At 38.3% G+C, this 24,374-nt stretch overlaps 2 protein-coding genes across 2 annotated transcripts in view; one reads left to right on the top strand and one right to left on the bottom strand.

Moving 5' to 3' along the window:
* PHC3 (polyhomeotic homolog 3) overlaps nucleotides 1-772 on the bottom strand; it is a 105,300-nt gene extending 104,528 nt beyond the window's left edge. Inside the window, exon 1 of the mRNA XM_045503009.1 lies at nucleotides 754-772. The gene's annotated coding sequence lies outside the window, so the exon portion shown is untranslated. The remainder of the gene's footprint in view (nucleotides 1-753) is intronic.
* A 937-nt stretch (nucleotides 773-1,709) lies between these two features.
* Nucleotides 1,710-24,374, top strand: part of PRKCI (protein kinase C iota) — a 69,355-nt gene continuing 46,690 nt past the window's right edge. Inside the window, exons 1-2 of the mRNA XM_045503013.1 lie at nucleotides 1,710-2,061; nucleotides 16,559-16,680. Of these exons, the coding sequence (XP_045358969.1) occupies nucleotides 1,961-2,061; nucleotides 16,559-16,680 (223 nt within the window). The 5' untranslated portion in view covers nucleotides 1,710-1,960. The remainder of the gene's footprint in view (nucleotides 2,062-16,558; nucleotides 16,681-24,374) is intronic.

The raw sequence follows: 24,374 nt of genomic DNA, 5'->3' as shown, positions 1-24,374 counted from the left end.
GGGGACACAGACTATACAGAACTAGTCTGGCCAAGTCACTAAACAAATGAACAAGCCAAGAACAACAATGACAACAAGCCCTGGAGCCAGTACGGATCAGTCTCCAGAGTTGCTAAAATGGGAATGTAAATAAAATAGTGAGACATACAGACAGGTGATTGGGACCCAGACACATAGAAAGTGCCATTGAGAGGACAAAGATATTGGACTTAGCAGACAAAGACTTCAAAACAGCTATTATAATTATGTTCAAAGAGCTAAAGGAAACAGTTCTTATGAGTACAAATTAAAAATTCCTCAACAAAATACTAGCAAACTGAATGGAGCAACCTATAAAAAGGATTATATGCCATAACCAGTTGAGATTTGTCCTAGGAATGCAAAGTTGGCCTATGTCCAAAAATCAGTTAATGTAACATATATCAATAGAATAAAGGATAAAAAACATGATTATATTATCTTGATAGAAAAAAGGCATAAACAAACCCCAACACTCTTTTTTTTTTTTAAGATTTTATTTTTAAGCAATCTCTACACCCAACTTGGGGATTGAAATTACAACCATGAGATCAAGAGCCGAATGCTCCAAGACTGAGTTGTCCAGGCACCCCCCCCCCCCATAGGAATTTTTATTAAGAGTTTATAATCCAAGTTTGTAGCAGTTGAAGGACATCATGCCAGACTAAGTGTCACACCTAACTCTGATGAGTTAATCCTCCAACCCTATTTTATCATAGTAAAGAAAGGTATTACCTTGATTATTCCAACCTTTTCAGCATGTATTGGTACTGGGACTTATGCAGGAGCTGGATTCATGCTACCTGTAATTGCAATATGTGACAGAGCCAAGATCAGTGGAAGGTCAGAGACTAGGCTACAAGGACGGGTTCTTTATATTGTAAACTTCGGTGAGCCAGTGTTTATAGAAAATAAATACCGGTGGATGGATTGGATAATTATTGTGAACCTGTTCCATGCAATGGCAATATACAAGGGATATTGGGGGCTGCAAAGGAAGAAACGTCGGTCTTCCATCATACCTTCTAGATGAGTTGCCTCCTTTATTACGTTCATTATTACATTTGTTTCATATATTATTAAATTCTTTCCATAAAAGAGCCTGTGCTGAGCCTGTAACCAATGTTCCCCAAAAAGGCACTGTATGATTGAGATGATATATGTAATTGGAAGGGAAAATTCATCAGAGAACAAAGTGTAGATCGTGACGATGCCCAATCATTTCCAGTGACCTCAGATAACCAAGCTCGATTCAGGGTTTCCAAGCCGAATACTCCCGACGGCGTACAAACTGGTGACACAGTCGGCTGGAAGGGGAGGATGGTTTCCTACACAGAGATCCCCCAGTCCCAGAATCCCACCGGGACTCCAAGTCCCAGAAACCCGCAGGGCAAATCTACCCCAGTCCCTAGTCGGCTGACCGCGGACGCGACCAAGTTAGGAAACCGGGGTGAGATGCCGTAGTCTTTGTCACCTACTCTTTTTCCTGTAGGAATAGGGCTTTTTTACGGAGAACTTTGGCATTTCCTCAGTCACAGCTTCCACGAAAGGCCCCCTCCCGGCCTATCTGATGTGACAGGCAGCGTCTCCCATCCTCTCTCTCCATTTTTCTAGCCCCTGTAAGAATGGTTCAGCCGGGCGTTGAGGCTCCTTGAGTTGGATCGATGGTTGCGCCCGCCCTCCCCCGGAATGTGGGCCTTTGGAGCAAGCGAGGTGGGAGGGACCCAAGCGGGGAGGCGTGCTGGGCCCGGGCGGCGGGAGGAGCCGCGCGGTTCCGGCTGCCCCGGCACGGCGACCCTTGGGTCCGCGCCGCGGGCGGAGTGGACAGGTAGGCGAGCGGCAGCCGCAGCTCTGGGTGAAGCTCGGGTAGCAGAGTGCCCCACGGCACCCGGCGCGCACCCCGCACCCTTGGCCTCCGGCGTTCAGGCGGGGGAGTAAGGAGATGCCGACCCAGAGGGACAGCAGTACCATGGCTCACCCGATCGCAGGCGGCGGCAGCGGAGATCATTCTCACCAGGTCCGGGTTAAAGCCTACTATCGCGGGTGAGTCTCCCAGAGTAGGCGTGGGAGTGGGAGGGGAGAGGAAAGGCCCGCTCGACTTGGACTGGAGGAGGGGAGGGTGAGGGGCTGGATATGTTGTGGGCGGATTGGTCTGGGCGGGCGACTCTGGGGACTCGGGGTGGGTGACCAAGTGGTCCGGGGAGGAGCAAGAGGCGCTAGGTTGGGGCACCCCACGGTGTGTTGCAGGACGCCCGGGAGTCGCGCGGCTGTTGGTCCAGATTAGGGTCCCAGGGAGGAGCCTTGGAATAGAGTAGGTCCACCTGGTGGGTTCGAGAGAGACTCGCCTGCTAAGAGATTTACAAGGACTTTACGTCATTAAGGCTGAATGTGTTCGGGGCTGAGAGTGGATTCCGAGTGATGCCTTAGTTAACTGAGTTTGCTATAGGTTTAGAAGACAGGACTACTTTAGTTTGCTGGCCCTTTTGGTTGTCAGAAGGCCTAAAGACTCTGGTTCTCAAAGTCAGGTTTACCTTCATCGTCTTAAGTTCAAGAAGTGTATCTGGATGCCTGTGTATTAGACATAGGAATTATTATTGAAGAGTAAAGTTGATGGGTTTTCAGGGATGTGCATTAGGTACGTATGTCTCGCCGAGATGAGGTTATGTATGTGTAAATTAAAAATTTGTGAACGCTTCTTTGTCAGTGTTTCTTCAAGGACCATTTGATAGGGTGAGATACTGCAAAGAGAGAAGAGGAGGAACCGAATTTTAAAGTCTATGATTTTTAGTCGTATTTTTACGTAAGTTCTAACTCCGGTGCTTACCAGAAATAATCCAGTCCTAATATCGTTGTATTAAATCATATTCGATAATCAGTGCCCTGAAGTATTCCCCTTCCCTTGAATTAAGTTGTGGTTTGGAATTTGAGAGAATTCTACTTAGGAGCATTGGAAAGGTGAAATGTTAGTATGGGCATGAAGATTTGAAACTAAGGGTTAACAGAAAACCTGATGGCTTGGGCCTGTCTTACTGCTTGTTCAAGTAGAAGTAAATTGCTTTAAAAAAACCTAAAGCACTAGGAGGTTAAAACTGCAATGCATACTTTTACATTCCAGAGAGGATCAGTGAAGATAGCAAACTTTCAAAATGCCTCTCTTGTTTTGATTTCAAAGGAAATAGAAGCCCTAAAACATCTTATTGATTCGATATAACAACTTACTGGTTTGCCTGCTGCCATGCAGCCTCTGACCTCTTGTTAGCTTGACTGTCTTCAGCGGTAGTTTACAAGAATTATTTAGGAAAGTATCAGTGTTTTTGCTTTTAAATTGATCACAGAGGTCTTCATTTTAAAACAATACCAAGAAGTGTGTGTATGTTTTTTTAAAAAGTTTGTAGTGGTCATGAGAGCTGTTTTGACTTGAGTATGGTCAGCTATGAACTTTGCAGTGTAGGGGAGAAAAGCTTTGCTTCCTTTACCTTAACCTTTAATTTGATAGATGAGATAGTTCACTTTCCATGTTATAATGTCGACGGACAGCCCATGAGTTGTTAGGTACAGAGAGTAAAATATGTGGTATGTGTTTCTTTTTTTTAAAGGTGTCTGATTATTGACAGTTAAAAAAGTTAAAAATCAGCATACTCACATGGTGGGAATGTGCACACTTTGTAGATGTATAAATTAAGTTCCATCCCATCCTTCCAACGTTCAGAGGTATACTGTTGACAGTTTATTTCTGTTCTACTGGAGGTTGTCTTTATTACTTTAAAAGTTATACTTCTATTTCGTGATTCAACTTTAGATAGTACCTATTGATTCCTTTCTCTGAAGGATAAGACATTGGGTGAATACTACCTTTTGCTTGCCCTTCTCCTGATTGGTACTTCTCAATTTTTAATTGTTAAACTATTATTTTTAGTTTTCTGGTTTATCTTTATGACTCTGACAATACAAAATTCTTGTCTTATTAAATTTAGATAGTTCCCAATGATTCCAACTATGCAGAAGAGGAAATTAGTGCTTCTTCCTTTTTGCCCATTTTTATTGGTTTGACAAATCTAAATAGGCCTAGTTAGTAAATTAAAATCATTGTAAACTCCTTTGGAAAGAAATCAAAGTCTGCTGTATTTTAGGAATTTAAGTGTCATTTTTTCTTGGCTTATTGCTACAACTGTTTTTATAAAAGAGAGTAAGGACATATAACCCTTTTAGTGCCTAAAATTTTCCCAAGACATTCAAGTTAACATTTCGTGTTTTTTTTTTTTTTTTAAACCTATGAATTTTTGCTAAGGAATGAAAGAAAAGCCCTTGCCCATTAGTGCTTCTTATTCGCTGAACGCTTTCTAATAGTGCCTTCATTTCAAGCCTTATTTAAAGACAACATCGGCATTCTCTAAATTGTACCAATTTCTGTCCCCTGAAATTAAATCTGTTAAGATTATATGTTTATTAACAATAGTCTAAACTGGTGGTTATGATATTACATAGTCAGCTGCTCATTACTACAGATGAAACTAAAATGAGTCACCAGTGAGGATAGCTAATAAACAAGTTGGCTAACTAGAACACCTACCTGCTTTTTAAGTAGAAAACCCTTCCTTTATATCAAGAAATGTAAGGACAATCTGCATTTGAAAACGTTTCTTTTCCTTCAGATCTTGTGAAAGGCCATTATCAGAAAGCTTTCTCCTTATCCCCTTCTAACAGTATTTCTTTCCAGCGAACGTTGAATTTTGGAATAGCCAGAATTTTTTAGTGAATACATTGCCTTCTTTCAGAGATGTGTGTGGTGTTGTCATTCAGTTAAATTTGTTCTTAGTGCAAATGTGATGTCTCCCTAGATATAACAGACATTTAATTGGATTTTTTCTAGTTTTTAAGCAGGAGATTAATAGCATTAAGACACTGATTATATTGGAGACCACCTAAGAGTGGCTCTGTGACAGCCCGTCCACCCTTTTTTCCTTGACACGGGAGCTTGTCAGTGAGTAGCTTTCCTTCAATCATTAGCTAGTAGTGTTAGGAGGAAGAGAAACAGGTTTTGTTGGTTAGTGATAGATTGCTATTTTATGGGCTTATCCTTATATTAAAGTTACTTGATATTATGGGATAGAGTTTAACAAGGAAATGTCTGGACTCCTCATTTCTTTACATCACAAATGTGTGGGAAATTTTGCAAAAAGGTTGTGAAAATGCTTTTTAAACCACTGCCATTGAAGAGTTACAATAATCTAGAGGATTCTTTCTGTGAACATCTGCAAATAGAAAGAGATTAACTACTTGTATATTTGGAATGTATAGCTGGTTCAGTGAAGAAGTATGCAGGATTTTTCTGTGAACAAGTCTTGGCAAGACTTGTTTTTAAAAGTATTGCAAAATAATTTTAGCAATATAAAGTATATCACTATAATGTTCTAAGGAAATACAAATAGTCTCTTGAGTTGGAAGTTGGGGGAATGTTAGTTACCGGTCCTGGAGCTTCTGGCCTGGCACCGAACCACAGGACAGCTGATCCATAGTTTTATCAGAGAAAGAGAAAGGACTTGGTGGCCTGGTGCCAGAAACCAAAACAGCCCTCTCAGAAATTTGAATCAGGTAACAAAGAGATAAATTGCTTGTTAGCAGTGAACACTGGAACTGAAGAGTGAAGGGAGAGGTTCGGGAGGCCAAGACTGACCACGTACAAACGGCAGGTCTGAGAAAGCAGAAGAGAAGGGAGCAGTTCCCTGTAGAAAAACTCTTCCTGGAGGTCCGTGAAAGCTTTCTAATACAACTCCCAACCCTCTTGTTAAGGTAACTTGAGTGTTTGTTGTTTTATGGTTGCAATGAGCATCATTAAAGCCTGAATTTTTAAAATTCCATTCTTGCTTAGGATTTCACGTATTACCTAAAGTGTATTTAAAGTCACTTTGATAAATATTGTTGGACACCTACTGCCTACTGTAAGGCAGGCACGTGGTACTAGGGTGGGCATAGAGGATGTAAAGGTGGATAATACACGGCTCTGCCCTTGAAGGACCGTGAGACTTATAGGAGGAAAGATCTAGAAGAGCTAATAAAGGAGTGTGTATGTGTTTATGTGTAAGGTATTTGCAGGGTTGGATATTGGGGAGGTGTTTGGGGTAAGAAAGGTAAACCTTCCTAGAGGATGAACTGTTTGAGGCTTTTAAAGGATAAATAGGTTTGTCTAGTGGATGAAGATGTTGGGGAGGGGGGCATTCCAGGCATTGCACAACTGTGTGATGTATTTGGGGAATTCAGATCAGTTTAGTTGTTAGTGCCATAGTCCTTCCTTATTAGGACATGAAGTGTGAAGCTGGCACTGATAAGAAGTGAGGCTAAGAAGAAGGCTCACAGGCGCTACTCATGAAATTCTTGAATATCATATTTTGGGCTTCGGACTTTTTCTCATTGGCGAGGGTTTTAAGTCAGAGAGATATACATACTGAGATTCTCATTTTAGAAAAGTCAGATTTGGAACCAGTATGGACTATGAATTAGCAATGGATGAAGACTGATTTGGAGGCTTTGGAAGTAGTCCTGGTGAGAGATTCAGAGGAGGAGAAGAGGATCTGGATTGAATGGCAATTTTAGGGGGTAGAATCCATATGAATTACAGATCAATTGCCTGTGGGGAAGAGCGAGGGAATCTGACAACTCTTAGGTTTCTTATTTGAGAGAGACTAGGGAATATAGAAGGAAGAGATGAGTGAGAGGAGGTAACTCATTTCCTGGAACAAGTAACCGAATTTTTAGTTCATCATGCTTTGGGGACATCCAGGTGGAAATGGCCAGCGTTAACTGAACAGTCATTTATTGTGTGCCTGCTGTGTGTCCTAAGCCTGTACGTGACAGCTAACCTACATAGGAATGTGGCTGAGAATGATGATTGAAACAAAAATGCCACCAGTTACCAAATGCAGATGACAAAGACAAGGCACTAAAACTAAATCTTAAAGATACAGACGTACCTAAAATGGAAAGTTTCCCTTGTAGCTTCTCACCCCCACTTCCTAATGGTAGCCACTGTTAACAGTTTGGGGTATTTTACATTATATTAATATATCTATAGGTATAGATATGGATACACACATACCCTTTTATTTTTCAAGTAAACAGGTTCACATTTCTGCAACTTGATTTTTTTCATTCATGATCATCTTTCCATGTTAGGATAGACAGGGATAAATACATATGTAGAGAGTGATCCGCTTACTTTTTATAATTGATGTATAGTGTTTTATAGTATTGGTACACCATAATTTAATCTTTTTTTTTTTTTTTTAACGTTTATTCATTTTTGAGAGACAGAGAGAGAGCATGAGTGGGGAAGGGGCAGAGAGAGGGAGACACAGAATCCAAAGCAGGCTCCAGGCTGTGAGCTGTCAACACAGAGCCCAGTGCGGGGCTCGAACTCATGAATTGCAAGAACATGACCCGAGCTGAAGTCAGATGCTCAGCCAACTGAGCCACCCAGGTGCCCCCATAATTTAATCTTTTTTCCTGATTGATAAGCACAAAAAGTTGCTTTCATTAAATCACTATTTCAAATTATGCTAAGGTGACATCCTCATATTTAATATATATTTTTGCAAACATGGTCCAAAATTTGCCTGTTTTAAAACTTGACCCTGTCCTCCAAACACTTATCAATTTACATTCCCAACAACAGTTTACAGTGTTTTCCTTTTGTTCCCATTGCACATTACTGGTCTTTAAAAATTTTCCCGATAGAATAGGCAACAAATGTTAACTTTTTTTTACAACTATCTTTTTATACATTACTGATCATTTTTATTTCCTCTGTGGGTTGTTTATTCATATCTTTTGCCCAGTTGTCCTCCTGGATTCTTTCTCTTTTTTTCATACATTTATTTGAAGGGACATTGGCATGTTGTCTGTTACAAAAGGTGCCAGCATTTCTCTAACCTGTTGCTTGTCTGGAGTTTTTCATTTTTATTTAATCAAATCTGTCTTTTTAAAAATTTCTTTATGGCTTCTGGGCTCTCTTAGGTAAATGTATTTCTCATTTAAAAATACTCTATTTTTATGTCTGTTATGCAGCTTTTCAAGTGGTTATCAATAAATCTGATATTTGGGGGTTTTAATTATTTGTGGTGTATTGATAGAACTTAATTTCTTAAAAAATGTATTCTAATACTGCTATTGAATACGTTCTTTCGCTACTGATTTGAAGGACAACTTTTTTCTATACTAAATTTCTCAGATGAACATAAGTACTTTCTATTCTGTTTCATTGATTTTTGAGGAGGAATGTGTTTTTGCATTGGTTTAATTATTGTGGTTAATTTTGATATATGTTATGGAAAGGTCATTTCATTAATTTTCTATTTCCAGATTTTCTTGGCTATTCTTATACATTTATTTTGTCTTCCAGATCAGTTTTTGAAGGTTTTTGTAGGTTTCAAAAAAAAAAAATCTTATTATTTTGATTTGGAATTGCATTGAATTTACAAGTTAATATGAGAACTGATAGTTTTATAATACTGAGCTTGGCCTTGTAAGTATGTGGCATAATACCTATTTATTGATTTTTTTTTCGTATTTTTCAGTAAGGTGCCTGTCCCTTAGATCTTGCACATTTCCCATTAAATTTATTCTTAAATGCTTTATAATTTTGTTGCTTTTGTGAATGGGACTTTTATTCTCATAGCCTTATTTTATACCATCTATTTTTGAATATTTAAGTGGAACTGGTCACCTTATTCTAATAATTTCTTAGTTAACTATCTTAGAATTTCTAGCTAGATAATATCATCTGCAAATAACAGTTGTGCCTCTTGTTTACTCTATATCTCACTTCTTTTTCTCGTTTTTTTTTTTAAGTTTATTCTTGGAAGAGAGCGAGCATGCGCACGAGCAAGAAAGGGGTAGAGAGAGAATCCTAGGCAGGCTCCATGCTCAGTGCAGAGCCCCACGTGGGGCCCGATCTCACAACCGACTGAGAGATCATGACCTGAGCTGAGATCAAGAGTCAGACGCTTAATGGACTCAGCCACCCAGGCGCTCCCTTTTCTTATCTTAACCATTGCCTGGGTTTTCCAGTGTTGAATTTTAACAGAACTTTTATCTTAAAATATTATCAATAATTAGAAAAATTTCACAGATTATCTTCAAAGATACCCAGTCTCCTTTCATCTCTTTCATGTATGCTAAAGAGCATAGAAACTAACTCTGAGAAGGTACCCAGTTGTGCCAAGAACTGTGATAAGTGTTTTGCCCTTATTTGTATTCATGACAATATTCAGAGGCGGGTATCATTATCTGCATCATATCGATGGTAATGCTGAGGCTTAGTAAGCCACCATACAAAGCTGAGTCTTACCCTTCAGAAAAATTTCTCTTTCTCCTTTTACTATATTGATGGGGCTTTTACAAATCACTTTTTTGCTTTATTGTCAAATTCATATCTCACAGTTCTTTTTGAGCCAATTTTCTGTCTTCTTGATCATTAAAAAAAAGAACTTGCTTTATGCCTGTCAATGAATAACAATTACTTTGAGGAATGATACTGTGATTTATATGAAGTCTCTTTCCCCAGAACCTTCAGCCTAGTGATTTTACCATCCATGGATAATTCTGCCTAAATCTCTTATATCAGTGATTACAAATAAAACTTTTTTCTGTTTATGCTACATTTAATTTTGGAGAAAAGCTTATTTTGAGATAGCAGAAGGATTGAACTGGTGGTTTTTTCAGGTTTATTTTTAAGAGCAATTAGTCCTAAGGAAAAACTTTAGATTCTATATTTTAGAACAGAGGAACATAATGAATGCTCAAAGCAGTTTGTCTTCTGAGGCCCAGTAGCAAAATTAAAACTGCCTTTTTTTTTTTTTTTTTCTTTTTAAAAAATTCAGCTAAAACTATATCTAAATTTTCCATTTTGGGAATCTTTGTGGTGAAGCAGAATATATTCTGTCAAAGACCAGTGGTAAGATAATGTATGCTAACACTGAAGTTAAAACCAGAGAAAAAAAATCTTTCATGCATAATTTGTTTTATACCTTTAGAATGTAATATCTTTATTTTGCAGCTCATTTTTAGCTTTAGTGCTATAATAAGAATCTGGTGTTTGTGGAGGGTATGAACATGGTGCTTTCTCAATTACTTAGAGAAGTGTTTACATAAAACTCCCTTAAATGTTTTAGTTCCTGGAACTTAAGGAGTGGTCACTGATAAAGCATAACTCCTTCCCCGAGTCTCCTTAGGATGTTTGTACTTATGTTTTTTTAATGATTATACAGATGTTTTAAAAAATATTTGTATGTTCTGATAAATGTTTTTTAGTTCTTGAAAAATAAGATTTCTTAAAAATCCGTATTGTATACAGACATGCTTATGTATGTGTTAATTGTAACTCCATGTGGACCTTAATAAGAAAGTCATATTTTGATGATGCCAGATATTAATTTTTTTTCCCTTGCATTCAAAAAAGATGTCATCCTTGTACTTTGCCAGAGAACTTCTATGGAAACCTTTCCTTCTCTTCTGACTTAATTCTAAAATATAATCTCCGAATCCTTCTATCCCTTATACTAGTAAACTTGAAGGTATTTTGAAAGAAAAATTGTTGTAAGGTAAGGATGTTAGAAGAAGGAACTATTTTATATTTTTAAAATAAAATTTTAAAATATTTGAAACAATTTTATTTATAAAAAGTCATTTTAAATTGTTTTACATTTTAGGGGTGTGTTGAAGGCTCAGTCAGTTAAGCATCTGACTTTTGGTCTTGACTCAGATCATGATCTCATGGTTTGTGAGCTCGAGCTCCATGTCAGGCTCTGGGCTGACAGCGTGGAACCTCCTTGGGATTCTCTTTCTCTTTCTGCCTTTCCCCTGCTTGCTTACAAGTGTTCTCTCTCTCTCTCTCTCTCTCTCTTAAAATAAATAAACTTCAAAAAATTGTTTCATATTTTATTTTTTTATTAGAAAGCAAATTTTGTAATAAAATCATACCTTTATATGGTAGAGAAATTAACAATAATCTATACCATTCAGAAAGGTCTAAGTACAGAGTACATCTTTCCATCTGTAGTCTCTCCTCAATTCCCAGTTCCACCACCTAGAGTTAACTACTTTTAAAATTTTGTTTTGTTTTATTATATCTGTTGATAGATATGAAATAAGAGGAATTTGGTACTACTTGCCATGTCTCGTGCCTATTTTTAGTTCTTCTAATTAAGTTATGTTTGTAAGTTAAGTAATGTGCCTTCTTCTGCTTTTGTTTTTAATTGTGGCTAAAAAGAATTAAATTTATCATCTTATACAGTTCAGTAGTGTTAACTATATTCACATTGCCATGCAACCAATCTCCAGAACTTTTTCATTTTGCAAAATTGAAACTGTACCTTTTGAACGATTCCCCATTTCCTTCTCCCTCCAACCTCTGGCAACCACTGCTCCAATTAAGTGGAGTCATATAGTATTTGTCTTTTTGTGACTGGCCCATTTCACTTAGCATAATGTCTTCAAGGTTCATCCATGTGTCAGAATTTTCTTACTCTTAAAGGCTGAGTAATATTCCTTCGTGTTTATATATCACATTGTATTATTCGTTCCTCTGTCAGTAGACCCTTGGGTTGCTTCCATCATTTGGCTATTGTGAGTAATGCTAGTCCGAACATGGGTGTACAAATATCTGTTGGAGTCCCTACTTTCAGTTCTCTTGGATATATACCTGGAAGTGAGATTACTGGACCATGGAAATGCTATTTTGAAGTTTTTGAGGAACCTCCATACTGTTTTCTATAGCTGCTGAACTATTTTACATTCCCACCAACAGTGCACAAGGCTTATTTCTCCACATCCTTGTCAACACTTGATATTCTCTGTTTTTTTGTTTTTGTATTTTTTTTTTAAAGTAGGCTCCATGACCAACGTGAGGCTCGAATTCACAACCTGAGATCCAGTCAGATGCTCCACCAGCTGAGCCACCCTGGCGCCCCTGGTTTTGTTTTTGTTTTTTTGATAGTAGTTATACTAATGGGTGTGAGGTGATATTTCATTATGGTTTTGATTCGCGTCTCCCTAATGATCAGTGATGTTGAACATCTTTTTTTATTTTTATTTTTTTAAAATTTTTTAACGTTTATTCACTTTTGAGAGACAGGGACAGAGCGCGAGCCAGGGAGGGGCAGAGAGAGGGGGAGACACAGGACCCAAAGCCAGCTCCAGGCCCTGAGCTGTCAGCACAGAGCCCGACACGGGGCTTGAGCCCACAAACTATGAGATCATGACCTGAGCCAAAGTTGAAAATTTAAAAGTTGAATGCTTAATCAACTTAGCCACCCAGGCACGCTGAACATCTCTCTGCCTGTTACCCACTTGTGCTCTTCTCTCAAAAATAAATAAACATTAAAAACAAAATTTAACCAGCTTCATGTACTAAAGTAGAGTAATTTATTTTATTTGAAAAGTATTTATTTATTTGGTGAGCATGAGAGTGGAGGGGGGCAGGGAAAGAGGACACAGAGAATCCCAAGCAGGCTCCGCCCTATCAGTGCAGAGCCTGATGTGGGGCTCGAACTCATGAACGGGGAGCTCATGACCCAAGCTGAAATCAAGAGTCAGATGCTTAAGTGACTGAGTCACCCAGGCACCCCAGAGTATACTAATTTAATATCCTCATCAGGGATTTCATTTTTCATTAGCCAGTCTTTTAAAAGTGAGATTATGTAACCATTATGTTCTTGTCAAAAAACCATCTAGGAATAGCTGTGCATTGGGTAGATGTTACTGTGGAAAGTGGTGTCTCGTGTGCAGGAGATTTACTCAGGTCGACGGCTACGGAAGGGAAGGCAAGGGAAGGAAGTAGGCTTAGGTAGAAGGAAATCAAGATGCCCTAAAGTCTCAGCAGAACCCTCAGTTGACCCTCCCAGGAGTTCTGAAGATGAGTTGATACTTCAGAGCTTTCCTGAGTTGTCTACGACCTGTATACCCCCACATGGAATCAGTCATTCACTGTGGGCTGCTCCAGGAAGTGGGTGTGACCATAGGTGAGATTCAGATCTCTGAAAGAGACTGTCAGCTGGAGATTATCTACTGGTAACATGTCCAGCAGCTGGTATAATAAATGCTCCATTGCTAATGGGGGATTTTAGGGTGGGATGGGGAGGGGGAAAGTCAGAGCATAGCATCCACCACAGGTGTCATTAGGATTTGGTTTGAATTCTTCTATTTTTTAACTGAGAGACTGGCAAATATTCCTTTGTGTTTTGATTTTTAAATCTGTAAAATAGGTTAGTATGTCCAGTTTGACAGTTCTTGTGAAGATTATATAAAGTTTATTTATTTTTTTAATTTTTTTTTTAACGTTTATTTATTTTTGAGACAGAGAGAGACAGAACATGAACAGGGAAGGGGCAGAGAGAGAGGGAGACACAGAATCTGAAATGGGCTCCAGGCTCTGAGCTGTCAGCACAGAGCCCGACGCGGGGCTCGAACTCACAGACTGTGAGATCATGACCTGAGCCAAAGTTGGACGCTTAACTGACTGAGCCACCCAGGCGCCCCTGATAAAGTTTGTTTAAATACCCAGAGCACACTCAGTTTTCTATAAATGTTTATAGGCAGGGGCGCCTGGGTGGCGCAGTCGGTTAAGCGTCCGACTTCAGCCAGGTCACAATCTCGCGGTCCGTGAGTTCGAGCCCCGCGTCAGGCTCTGGGCTGATGGCTCAGAGCCTGGAACCTGTTTCCGATTCTGTGTCTCCCTCTCTCTCTGCCCCTCCCCCGTTCATGCTCTGTCTCTCTCTGTCCCAAAAATAAATAAACGTTGAAAAAAAAATTTTTTTTAAATAAATGTTTATAGGCAAAGGAAATAAACAGTGATATTTCCTTGTCAAAAGTACATTTTCTGGAAGATGGATTTCTCTTAGTATTTCTTCTACATCCAATTAAGAAATGTTTGAATCCTTCTTATATTTTTTAAAAAGTATTTTGTAAACTGTATATATGTTGTATACACATATATAATATGCATACATATATACACACAAATTTAAAGAACTGTTGTTATAGGAAAGTGTAGGTCGTAATAAGAGAATTTTTTTATTACTTTCAAAAAAATGCTTTAAGGTTCTTCCAAATTGTAGCTGTCTACTACCATGACAATTGGATTTCTAATTTTTAGATATTAAATTATTTTTTATTAATATTTGTTTACTCTCAAGTTAGTTAATATGCAGTGTAGTCTCAGAGCCCTTATTATGTTAATAGTACTGTGACTCTATGAAACAGTCCGAGGATTTTTGTCTCCCATTTGTATACAATTTAGTTGAGGATGTGTTATCAGTGTATGAGTTAAATAACAAAAGATGAAACATAAGATACATGTCGGACAGGTTTAAAAGTATGGGCCATTGGGCTTATGTGGTTAAAAACTGTTTAATGGAAGTTGATGTTGAAGTGCCTATTAGAGAATTGATCCTCACCTCCCTCTATAAACTGGGAGGGCCTTGAACCTCCCTCTAAATACTGGGCCAAGTATTAAAACTTGGATCATCAAGGTCTTATGTGTGGGAGTTATGAGTAAACCAGATGAGTGCAGTAGAGTATTTGTATTGGGAATGGTGGGTTCAAGTTGAGAATGGGAATTGGAACCAGATCATCAAAAGGTAGAATTACAGGTTTAGGAGACCTCTACATAGAGATAGTAGTTAAAACATTGAATATGAATTAAGTTTCAGAGAGAAAGAAAGAATGACAGAAGATGAATGTGAGAGAGAATGTAAAGAGTACCTTGTGATTGAAGACCAAAGGAAACTTAAGCGTTCATTCAATATAGCAGATGGAGAGCCAGGAAAGCTTACTGTTATGAGAGCCAAGGCAAGAAGTTCTCAGAGGCAGGGATACAAAGCTGTGAGATGCTTAGAAAGATTATCAAGAAAAGGGCAATCCATTTTGAGGCTCTGCTCTTTGCTTACCTTTGATAGCCCATAAAGACCAGTTTTAAACTTTTTTTTTTTTTTTTTTTTTTGCGCCGATGACTAAAATTTGAAATTCCTTATTTCCTACTCTGTGTTCTCTGTTGCAGCTACCCATTTCTGTTCACAGTTCCTTCCTTTCTTGAACAGGTATTTCTTAAGCATCCATTCTGTGCCAGGCACTGTGTTGGTTGCTAGGAATATAATGAACAAAATAAAACCCCTGCTTTCACCAAACTTACATTCTAGCTGGGGTAGATGGTAGACTATCAACATTGGTTTACCTGCTCAAGTAGTAGAAGAGGTTGGTCAGAGAGGTAGCCAGGGTCTCGTAGACTCCACTAGGGACTTTGGATTTTACTCTTCATGAGACAGAAAGGCATTTGAAGAGTTTAAAACAGAAAGGACATGAACTACATTAATTTTGTAAAACTGTTAGGACAGAATTTGACACATAGACATCACTCTATAAATTTTTATTAGAGTCATTCAGTCTGTTTGACTTACATTTGAAAGGTGATTGTGTCTGGCTACTGAGTGGAGATGTGATCATAGGGAGCCTTCTCCTGGCTCCTTGGAGGAAGTCCCAGGCCTCTGCTCTAAAACAGTTTGTTGTGGTTTTAAATTTTATACTAAATAGCCACTACATAGATTTATTTGAATACTGTTGCTTATCTAACACTAATACAAACAAATACACATTTATGTCTGTTCCTATGTTCTTTGGGTATCTACCTAAAATATTAGTCTTATTTTAAACCCGATTTTGGCAAATGGGAATTCTTTGGGAAATGGTGAAAATGAAGGTGTGAGGTCTAAAAATCATGCCACACGAAGAATGGGTGATGGTCTCATGGGTGGTTAATTTGTGGAAGTGAGGGCTGGGGAAGAGGACTTGACAGATCTTGGTCAAATTATTGAAGAGCTGTTTCTTAGATGAAGGGTGGACTTTTGGGGGAGGGGAGATCTGCAACCTGTGATTGGAACAGATTTCAGTTAAATATAAGGCAGAAGTTCATCAATAATAGAGCTGTTCATCTGCCGAGTGCAGTGCCTCACAAAAGAGTGAGCTTTTGATAACAAAATTAAAGCCAAAGTGGGGCAACCATCAGAGCAGTTAGGGTGGCCTACCTGAATGAGAAGGGAGATTGAATGAAAGTTTCTCACAAATCCACTATTTTTACTTTTTTTTCTACTAAGTTATTTATTTTGAGAGAGAAAAAGCATGAGAGGGGCAGAGAGAGAAGGAAAATCCCAAAGAGAGAAATCCCAAGCAGGCTCCATGCTGTCAGCACAGAGCCCGATGTGGGGCTTGAACTCACAAACCGTGAGATCATGACCTGAGCTGACACCAGGAGTCAGACGCCCAACCAATTGAGCCACCAAGGCGCCCCCACTATTTTTACTTTTAAGCATTATTTAATATGGATTTTTTGTTTTTATTTTATGGAGATAGTTTACCGGAAGCAATGCATGTTGAGGCACTCACAAAATAACTGATGTTCATCTGATTTTCAGGCACTTAGTGTTATGTAGAGTATCATTAGTTTTGGTCATTGTCAGACTTAAAACTCCTTTTTTTTTTTTTTTTTTTTTTTCAGGGATATCATGATAACACATTTTGAACCTTCAATCTCCTTTGAGGGCCTTTGCAGTGAGGTTCGAGACATGTGTTCTTTTGACAACGAACAGCTTTTCACCATGAAATGGATCGATGAGGAAGGTGAGTGGTAAAGAGAGGGCTGCCTGTGTAAGCATTGATTTAAGATACTATTTTGTCATTTGTTTTCTTTTTTAAAGTTTATTTATTTTGAGAGAGAGAAAGAGAGTATGTGCACACACGCGTGAGTTGGGAAGGGGCAGAGAGAGAATCCCAAGCAGGTTCTGCACTGATGACTCAGAGTTCCATCCCACAAACTGTGAGATCATGACCTGAGCCGAAATCAAGAGTCAGATGCTTAATCAAGTAAGCCACCCAGGCACCCCTGTCATTTGTTTTTAAAATGTAGTAAAAGTTCAAATTAATTAGGACTATTAGGTATATTAGAAATTTTATGTTATTCTTATTTTGCTTCAAGCACTTAAATAAAAAGAATACCAAAGGGTGCAATCTTTGTTTTGTCCTTTTTTACTCCAAAATAGAGTGAAATTAATGTGACTTGTTTTCCACCATTAATGTAAACATCTCATCAAATAGTGTTACATTTTGCTTTAATTTTGAAGATGAGTATTGTCTTATATTTTAGAGATTACCTTCAATAATCTGGCAGTATTTTTTTTGCTGAGTACTGTAAATACTTCAAAGAAAGTGCTACAGAATAAAAGTGATTGTGATAGCCATGATTTCAGAGGTGGTGGCAGAGACTTGATACCTTAATGACTTGGACTCAGAAAACATCTATTGAACATCTGTGTGCTGAAGATAGAAAATTTTTTTTTTTTAATTTTTTTAATGTTTATTTCTGAGACAGAGAGAGACAAAGCATGAGTGGGGGAGGGACAGAGAGAGGAGGAGACACAGAATCAGGAGCAGGATCCAGGCTCTGAGCTGTCAGCACAGATCCCAACGCAGTGCTCGAACTCCCAAACCGTGAGATCATGACCTGAGCCAAAGTCAGACGCTCAACCGACTGAGCCACCCTGGCGACTCTAAGATAGAAATTTTCTATATTCACACTCATAGTCTCATAGGGAGATGGACATGTAAATAACAAATGTGATAAGTTGAACATAAACGCATAGGCATCTTGGAATCCAAAAGAACCAACATCTCCATGTCCTTGAAATACTTGTGACGTTTGGACTAAAAATAAAACAAAGAGTAGAAGTTTTTGAAGTGGAGGAGGTGAGGGGAAAACCACTTTTGATGAAGAATTAGAAAAGAGACGGAGGTGTGAAGAACATGGTGTATGTGGAAGAGCGGTAATTCACTAAATGAAAGTGCAAGGTGTAGAGAGGTGTGGACAAGGGCTAGATCCTTGCTCCTTGGTGTGGTCTGCGAATTTTTGGAAAATGGGACTCTCAGGCCCCATCACAGATCCCTGGATCTGAAACTACACTTTAACAGGAACTCCAGGTGAGTGGCATACATATTTTTTTAAGTTTATTTATTAAAAATAAAGTTTATTTATTTATTTTGAGAGAGATCACGCACATGCACGCATGTGCAAGCATGAGTTGGGGAGGGACGGAGAGGGAGAGAGATTCCCATGCAGGCTCCAAGCTCTCAGCACAGAGCCTGACAGCAGGGCTCAATCTCTTGAACCGGGAGATCATGACTTGAGCAGAAAGCAAGAGTCAGATGCTTAACTGACTGAGCCACCCAGGTGCCCCAAGTTGCATGAATATTAAACTTTGAGAAGCTTAGGATTCAATCCTGGAAGCCTTTGCAAACCGCATTAGACTTTATCTTACATGATGGAACGTCATTGAAGTATAGTTTAAAGATACCCTAATTAGGGGCGCTTGGGTGGCTCTGTTGATCGGTCTTCCAACTCTTGATTTTGGCCCAGGTCATGCATGATGTCATTATTTGTGGGATCACCCGCATCTGATTTTTCCGCTGACAGCGTGGAGCCTGCTTGGGATTCTCTCTCTGCCCCTTCCCTGTGCACGCCTACTCACTCTCTCTCTCTCAAAATAAACATTAAAAAAAAGGAAGACACCTTATATATACTAGTTTTGTATTATGACTTTCTCTTAATTGTAATGTGAATGGAATTTCATTTTAAGGAATGTCATAATATTTAGCTCAATATTTGGGGCATTTCTGTGTTTTCTGATGTGAAAGCACTGGAAAGATATCCCAACTCCAAGCTATAGATAAACTCAAACGCATTGTCATTTTCTAAAGACATTTTTTATTTGATTTTATTTATTTATTTTTAAATGCTTATTTATTTTTGAGAGAGAGAGAGCGTGAGAAAAAGAGGGGAAGAGAGAGGGAGACAGAGGATCAGAAGTGGGCTCTGTGCTGACAGCAGAAAGCCTGATGTGGGGCTTGAACTCATGAACTGAGAGATCATGACCTGAGCTGAAGTCAGACTGCTTAACCGACTGAGTCACCCAGGTGCCCCAAGACATTTTTTTAAAAAAGGTTTTTAAAAAAATTTTTTTAATGTTTATTTATTTTTTATTTTATTTTATTTTTTTCTTTTCTTTGTTTATTTTTTAAAATTTACATCCAAATTAGTTAGCATATAGTGCAACAATGATTTCAGGAGTAGATTCCTTAGTGCCCCTTACCCATTTAGCCCATCCCCCCTCCCACAACCCCTCTAGTAACCCTCAGTTTGTTCTCCGTATTTATGAGTCTCTTCTGTTTTGTCCCCCTCCCTGTTTTTAGATTATTTTTGTTTCCCTTCCCTTATGTTCATCTGTTTTGTCTCTTAAAGTCCTCATATGAGTGACGTCATATGATTTTTGTCTTTCTCTGACTAATTTCACTTAGTATAACACCCTCCAGTTCCATCCACGTAGCTGCAAATGGCAAGATTTCATTCTTTTTGATTGCCGAGTCGTACTCCATTGTATATATACACCACATCTTCTTTATCCATTCATCCATCGATGGACATTCGGGCTCTTTCTATACTTTGGTTATTGTTGGTAGTGCTGCTGTAAACATTGGGGTACATGTGTCCTTTCTAAATAGCACACCTGTATCCCTTGGATAAATGCCTGGTAGTGCAATTGCTGGGTCGTAGGGTAGTTCTATTTTTAGTTTTTTGAGGAACCTCCATACTGCTTTCCAGAGTGGCTGCACCAGCTTACATTCCCAGTGTTTATTTTATTTTTGAGAGAGAGAGAGAGAGAGAGAGAGAGAGAGAGAGACTGTGAACAGGAGAGGGGCAGAGAGAGAGGGAGACACGGAACCCAAAGCAGCCTCCAGGCTCTGATCTGTCAGCACGAGCCCAACGCAGGGCTCGAACTCGTGAACCGCGAGATCATGACCTGAGCTGAAGTTTAATGCTTAAACCACTGGTGCCCCTGAAACAGTTTTATTTATTTAATTGCTGTACTCAGTGTGGGGCTCGAACTCATGACCCCGAGATGAAGAGTCACACATTCCTCACACTGAGCCAGGTAGGCACCCCTTTAAAGACCTTTTCAAAAGTTTTTCTAAAGTAATTCATGTACTTATGTTGGACAAGGTTTCATTTCAACGTGCATGAAATTACATCATTACCTTTTTTTTTTTTTTTTTTGAGAGAGAGAGATAGAGAGTGTGTGAGAGGGGGGAGGGCAGAGGAAGAGAAAGAATCTTAAGCAGGTTCCATGCCCAGGCAGGAGCTCTATGACCATGAGATCATGACCTGAGTGGAAATCAACCAAGAATCGGATACTTAACCGACTGAGACACTCAAGTGCCCACCATCATTACCTTTTTAAGCACTGTATAATATTCTATATTGTAGATATTTCATGATTTATTTATTTAACCCTTTATTGATTGATATTTGGACTATTTCCAATGTTTTTGCTACCATAAGACGATACATAATGCACATCTTTATATGTAATTTTGTGCTATTGTATGGGAGTCTCCCTGTAGCCAATTCATAGAATATGCCCTTCATAAATTTTGGTAGCTAGTGACAATTTGCTATCAAAAAAGGTTTGAACCAGTGTATGGCACAGCTACATTGAATGAGAGCATCTCTTCACTCATGCCCTTACCACCTCAGATATTATGAGTTTAACTTTTTTTCTTGGAATCTGATCGGTGAAATACTAGCTTGGTCTTTTAAATTCTGTATTATTCAAGGGTAAGACTGAAGATCTTTATTCAACCACTTTAATCTTTAAATAAATATTTATTAATAATTGTATATTAATAGCCATATATTGTATATTAATAATTAAATATTAAATTTATTTAAATCTTGTTGATTCTAAATGGTGTGGATATCTCACAGTGTATCTTCAGGCTGAAAATGAGACTATATAATTTAGAATTTAGCATAGTACATACAATATAGTTAGCACCAATAGTTTGATCATTATCATGAGCTAATGTTATTCTCATTTTTTTAAAGTAAGCTCTGTACTCAGTGTGGGGCTTGAACTCACAACCCCGAGATCAAGAGCCTCATGCTCCACCAACTGAACAGCCCCAGTGTTATTCTCAATTTTAATTCTCTGCTGATCACTTCATGCCATTTACTTGCCACTTAGGGTTTTTTCAGTTGGTGGTTTTCAAATTCGTGCACATAGGAATCACAGATAATGCATTTTATTAAAAGAAATTGATACAGAGATAATCCATTAAAATTTTTTTTATTGTACTCTTATACTTTGTAATGTCTTTACCTGGGCAGCTCTGTTCCCAGATTGTTACACGGTTGTCTCTTTCCTGTCATTCAGGTTACTCAAATGTCCTGTCTCCAAGAAGCCTTTCACTTCTATTCACTTTGTATCTTATTTATATGGTAGAATGTAAGCTCCACGAGAACAGAGTTCTTGTCTTTGCCATGGAGCTCCAAAGCCTAGAGCAGTATGGTACACTCAAAAAAACATTTGCGAATTGTACAGAAGGCTAATAGCAAGCCTTCCCACAGTGTAGTTTTATGTTTGTTATTAGAGATTTAAGCATGGGGCGTTGTGGTTTATTCTATTTTTTCCTAACATAAAAGCATCTTTTAATTAACAGGTGCACATAGCAAATTAAATTAATTATCTGATGAAACAGTCTTATCCTTTTATAATGCAATTCAAAGTTCTTTCTCTCTAAATAGCTGTTAAGTGTCCTAATTTTCTGGGGAAAACTACAAAACTATAGCCCCATCCAAGTAAAAGGTTAAAACTTTCTATTAAGGTGTGTTGATTCCCATGTGATCCTTCTTACTCTGGTTAATTGTGATACCAGTCTTTTCTTAATTTTAGGTATATAGAACCAGTAGTAATTATTTTTAAGCTCCTTGCAATTATTTTTCAGTTGTAATTGTGTTGCCTTTATTTTTAGCCATATAAGCATGGGGGTTTGCTTATCTGGAGAAAAAATTCTCTCTAGAATCACTGGAAGACAGGACTATAATTTCTCTGGTTTATGAGAAACACTTTCTAGAAGCTAATCTTTCAATTGTGGGATTTTATATTAGGGCGAGTAATGATCATAAGCTTGCTTCATTTCTTTAAGTAGATTTATGACAACTGTTCTTTTTCCTTGTGTTTAAAACCAGTTTTTTTTTTTTTTTTTTTTTTTTTTTTTTTTTCAAAATTTTTTTTTTTCAACGTTTATTTATTTTTGGGACAGAGAGAGACAGAGCATGAACGGGGGAGGGGCAGAGAGAGAGGGAGACACAGAATCGGAAACAGGCTCCAGGCTCCGAGCCATCAGCCCAGAGCCCGACGCGGGGCTCGAACTCACGGACCGCGAGATCGTGACCTGGCTGAAGTCGGACGCTTAACCAACTGCGCCACCCAGGCGCCCCTAAAACCAGTTTTAATGATTTGTTTTGATGTGCCTGTGGGAAAACTGGTTTGCTTAATCTAACTAAACATTTTAGAATGAATAGTAATTTTGTAACAATTGTACCTCCCTTCTCATGTGGGGAAAGAATATGGGGCAGAGAATGATAAATGACTTTATAGTTCATCATATTTTAATTGAGACTGTTTTTCCATAAGGATGTGCTTTAAAAAAATTTTTTTTATTGTTTATTTATTTTTGAGAAAGAGAGAGCAACTAGGGGAGGGGCAGAGAGAGAGGTGGAGAGAGGGAGACACAGAATTCGAAGCAGGCTCCAGGCCCTCAGCTGTCAGCACAGAGCCTGACGCGGGGCTCGAACTCACGAAACGTGAGATCATGACCTGAGTCGAAGTCGAACGCTTAACCGACTGAGCCACCCAGGCACCCCAAATATTAAGTATTTTCTACATTTCTTTTATTTCTTAAGTTTATTTATTTATTTTGAGAGAACGTGCTTGTGCACTTGTGTGAGGCAAGGTGGGCGGAGGGGCAGAGAGGGAGAGAGAATCCCAAACAGGCCTTGCAACTGCAGAGCCTGATGAGGGCTTGAACTCACAAACCATGAGATCATGACCTCTGTCCCTCTCCCCGACTTGTGCTTTCTCTCTCTCAAAATAAGTAAGTAAGTAAGTAAATAAATAAATAAATAAATAAAAAATAGTGCATGTTAACAAAAATATTGATTTGTTTGAAGGAAAAAAATGTCTCTGTGGATCCTCAGATCCCCCTAATAGCCACTATAAACAAATTGATGATCTTTTCATGTGAATGTACAACTAGAAGGTATAGGGTAACACTTTTTTTCTTTCTTACAAGTAGCCAAATACTGTACAAGCTGCTATTTAACCCACTTTTTCCTTTAACATCTTGTGGATATCTTTCTGTATCAGTGTATGTAGATTTATATAACGTTTATACAATGTGACTGTACATAACTTTTTTTATCATCACATTCAAGAAATTTGATACTGACATATTATTTAACATATGGTCCATATTTAATTTTTTTAATATCCTTTTTCAGTTTCTTTTTTCATTTTTCTAGGACTTTTTCCCCCTGGATATAATCAATATTGATGTAGTGTTTTTGGCTCTCATGTTTCTTTGGTTTGTTTGTTTCTTTCTTTCTGTTTAAATTTTTTATTTAGTTTATTTTTTTAATTTACATCCACGTTAGTTAGCATATAGTGCAACAATGATTTCAATAATGGATTCCTTAATGCCCCTTACCCATTTAGCCCATCCCTGCTCCCACAACCCCTCCAGTAACCCTCTGTTTGTTCTTCATATTTAAGATACTCTTATGTTTTTGTCCCTCTCCCTGTCTTTATATTATTTTTGCTTCCCTTCCCTTATGTTCATCTGTTTTGTGTCTTGAAGTCCTCATATGAGTAAAGTCATGTGATATTTCATATGATATTTGTCTTTCTCTGATGGACTAATTTCGCTTAACACATACCCTCAAGTTCCATCCACATAGTTGCTAATGGCAAGATTTCATTCTTTTTGATTGCCAAGTAATACTCCATTGCATTACATCTTCTTTATCCATTCATCTTTATCTTCTTTATCCATTCATCCATCTTCTTTATCCATTCATCCATCGATAGACATCTGGGCTCTTTCCATACTTTGGCTATTGTTGATCGTGCTGCTATAAATATTGGGGTGCACGTGCCCCTTTGAAACAGCTTACCTGTATCCCTTGGATAAACACCAGTAGTGCAATTGCTGGGCCATAAGGTAGTTCTATTTTTAATTTTTTGAGGAACCTCAATAGTGTTTTCCAGAGTGGCTGCACCAGTTTGTATTCCCAGTGTGGTTGTGCATTATTTATTTAATCAATCCTCCTTTGATGGATATTTGAATTATTTGTAGTGTATAAAAAATATTAGTGCAGAGAATATCTTTGTGCATATGTTTTTTGGGCACCTGCACTGTATTAT

Source organism: Leopardus geoffroyi, chromosome C2 (assembly GCF_018350155.1).
Source record: "Leopardus geoffroyi isolate Oge1 chromosome C2, O.geoffroyi_Oge1_pat1.0, whole genome shotgun sequence".
Taxonomy (NCBI): Eukaryota; Metazoa; Chordata; class Mammalia; order Carnivora; family Felidae; genus Leopardus; species Leopardus geoffroyi.
This window is presented reverse-complemented; position numbering and strand designations above follow the sequence as displayed.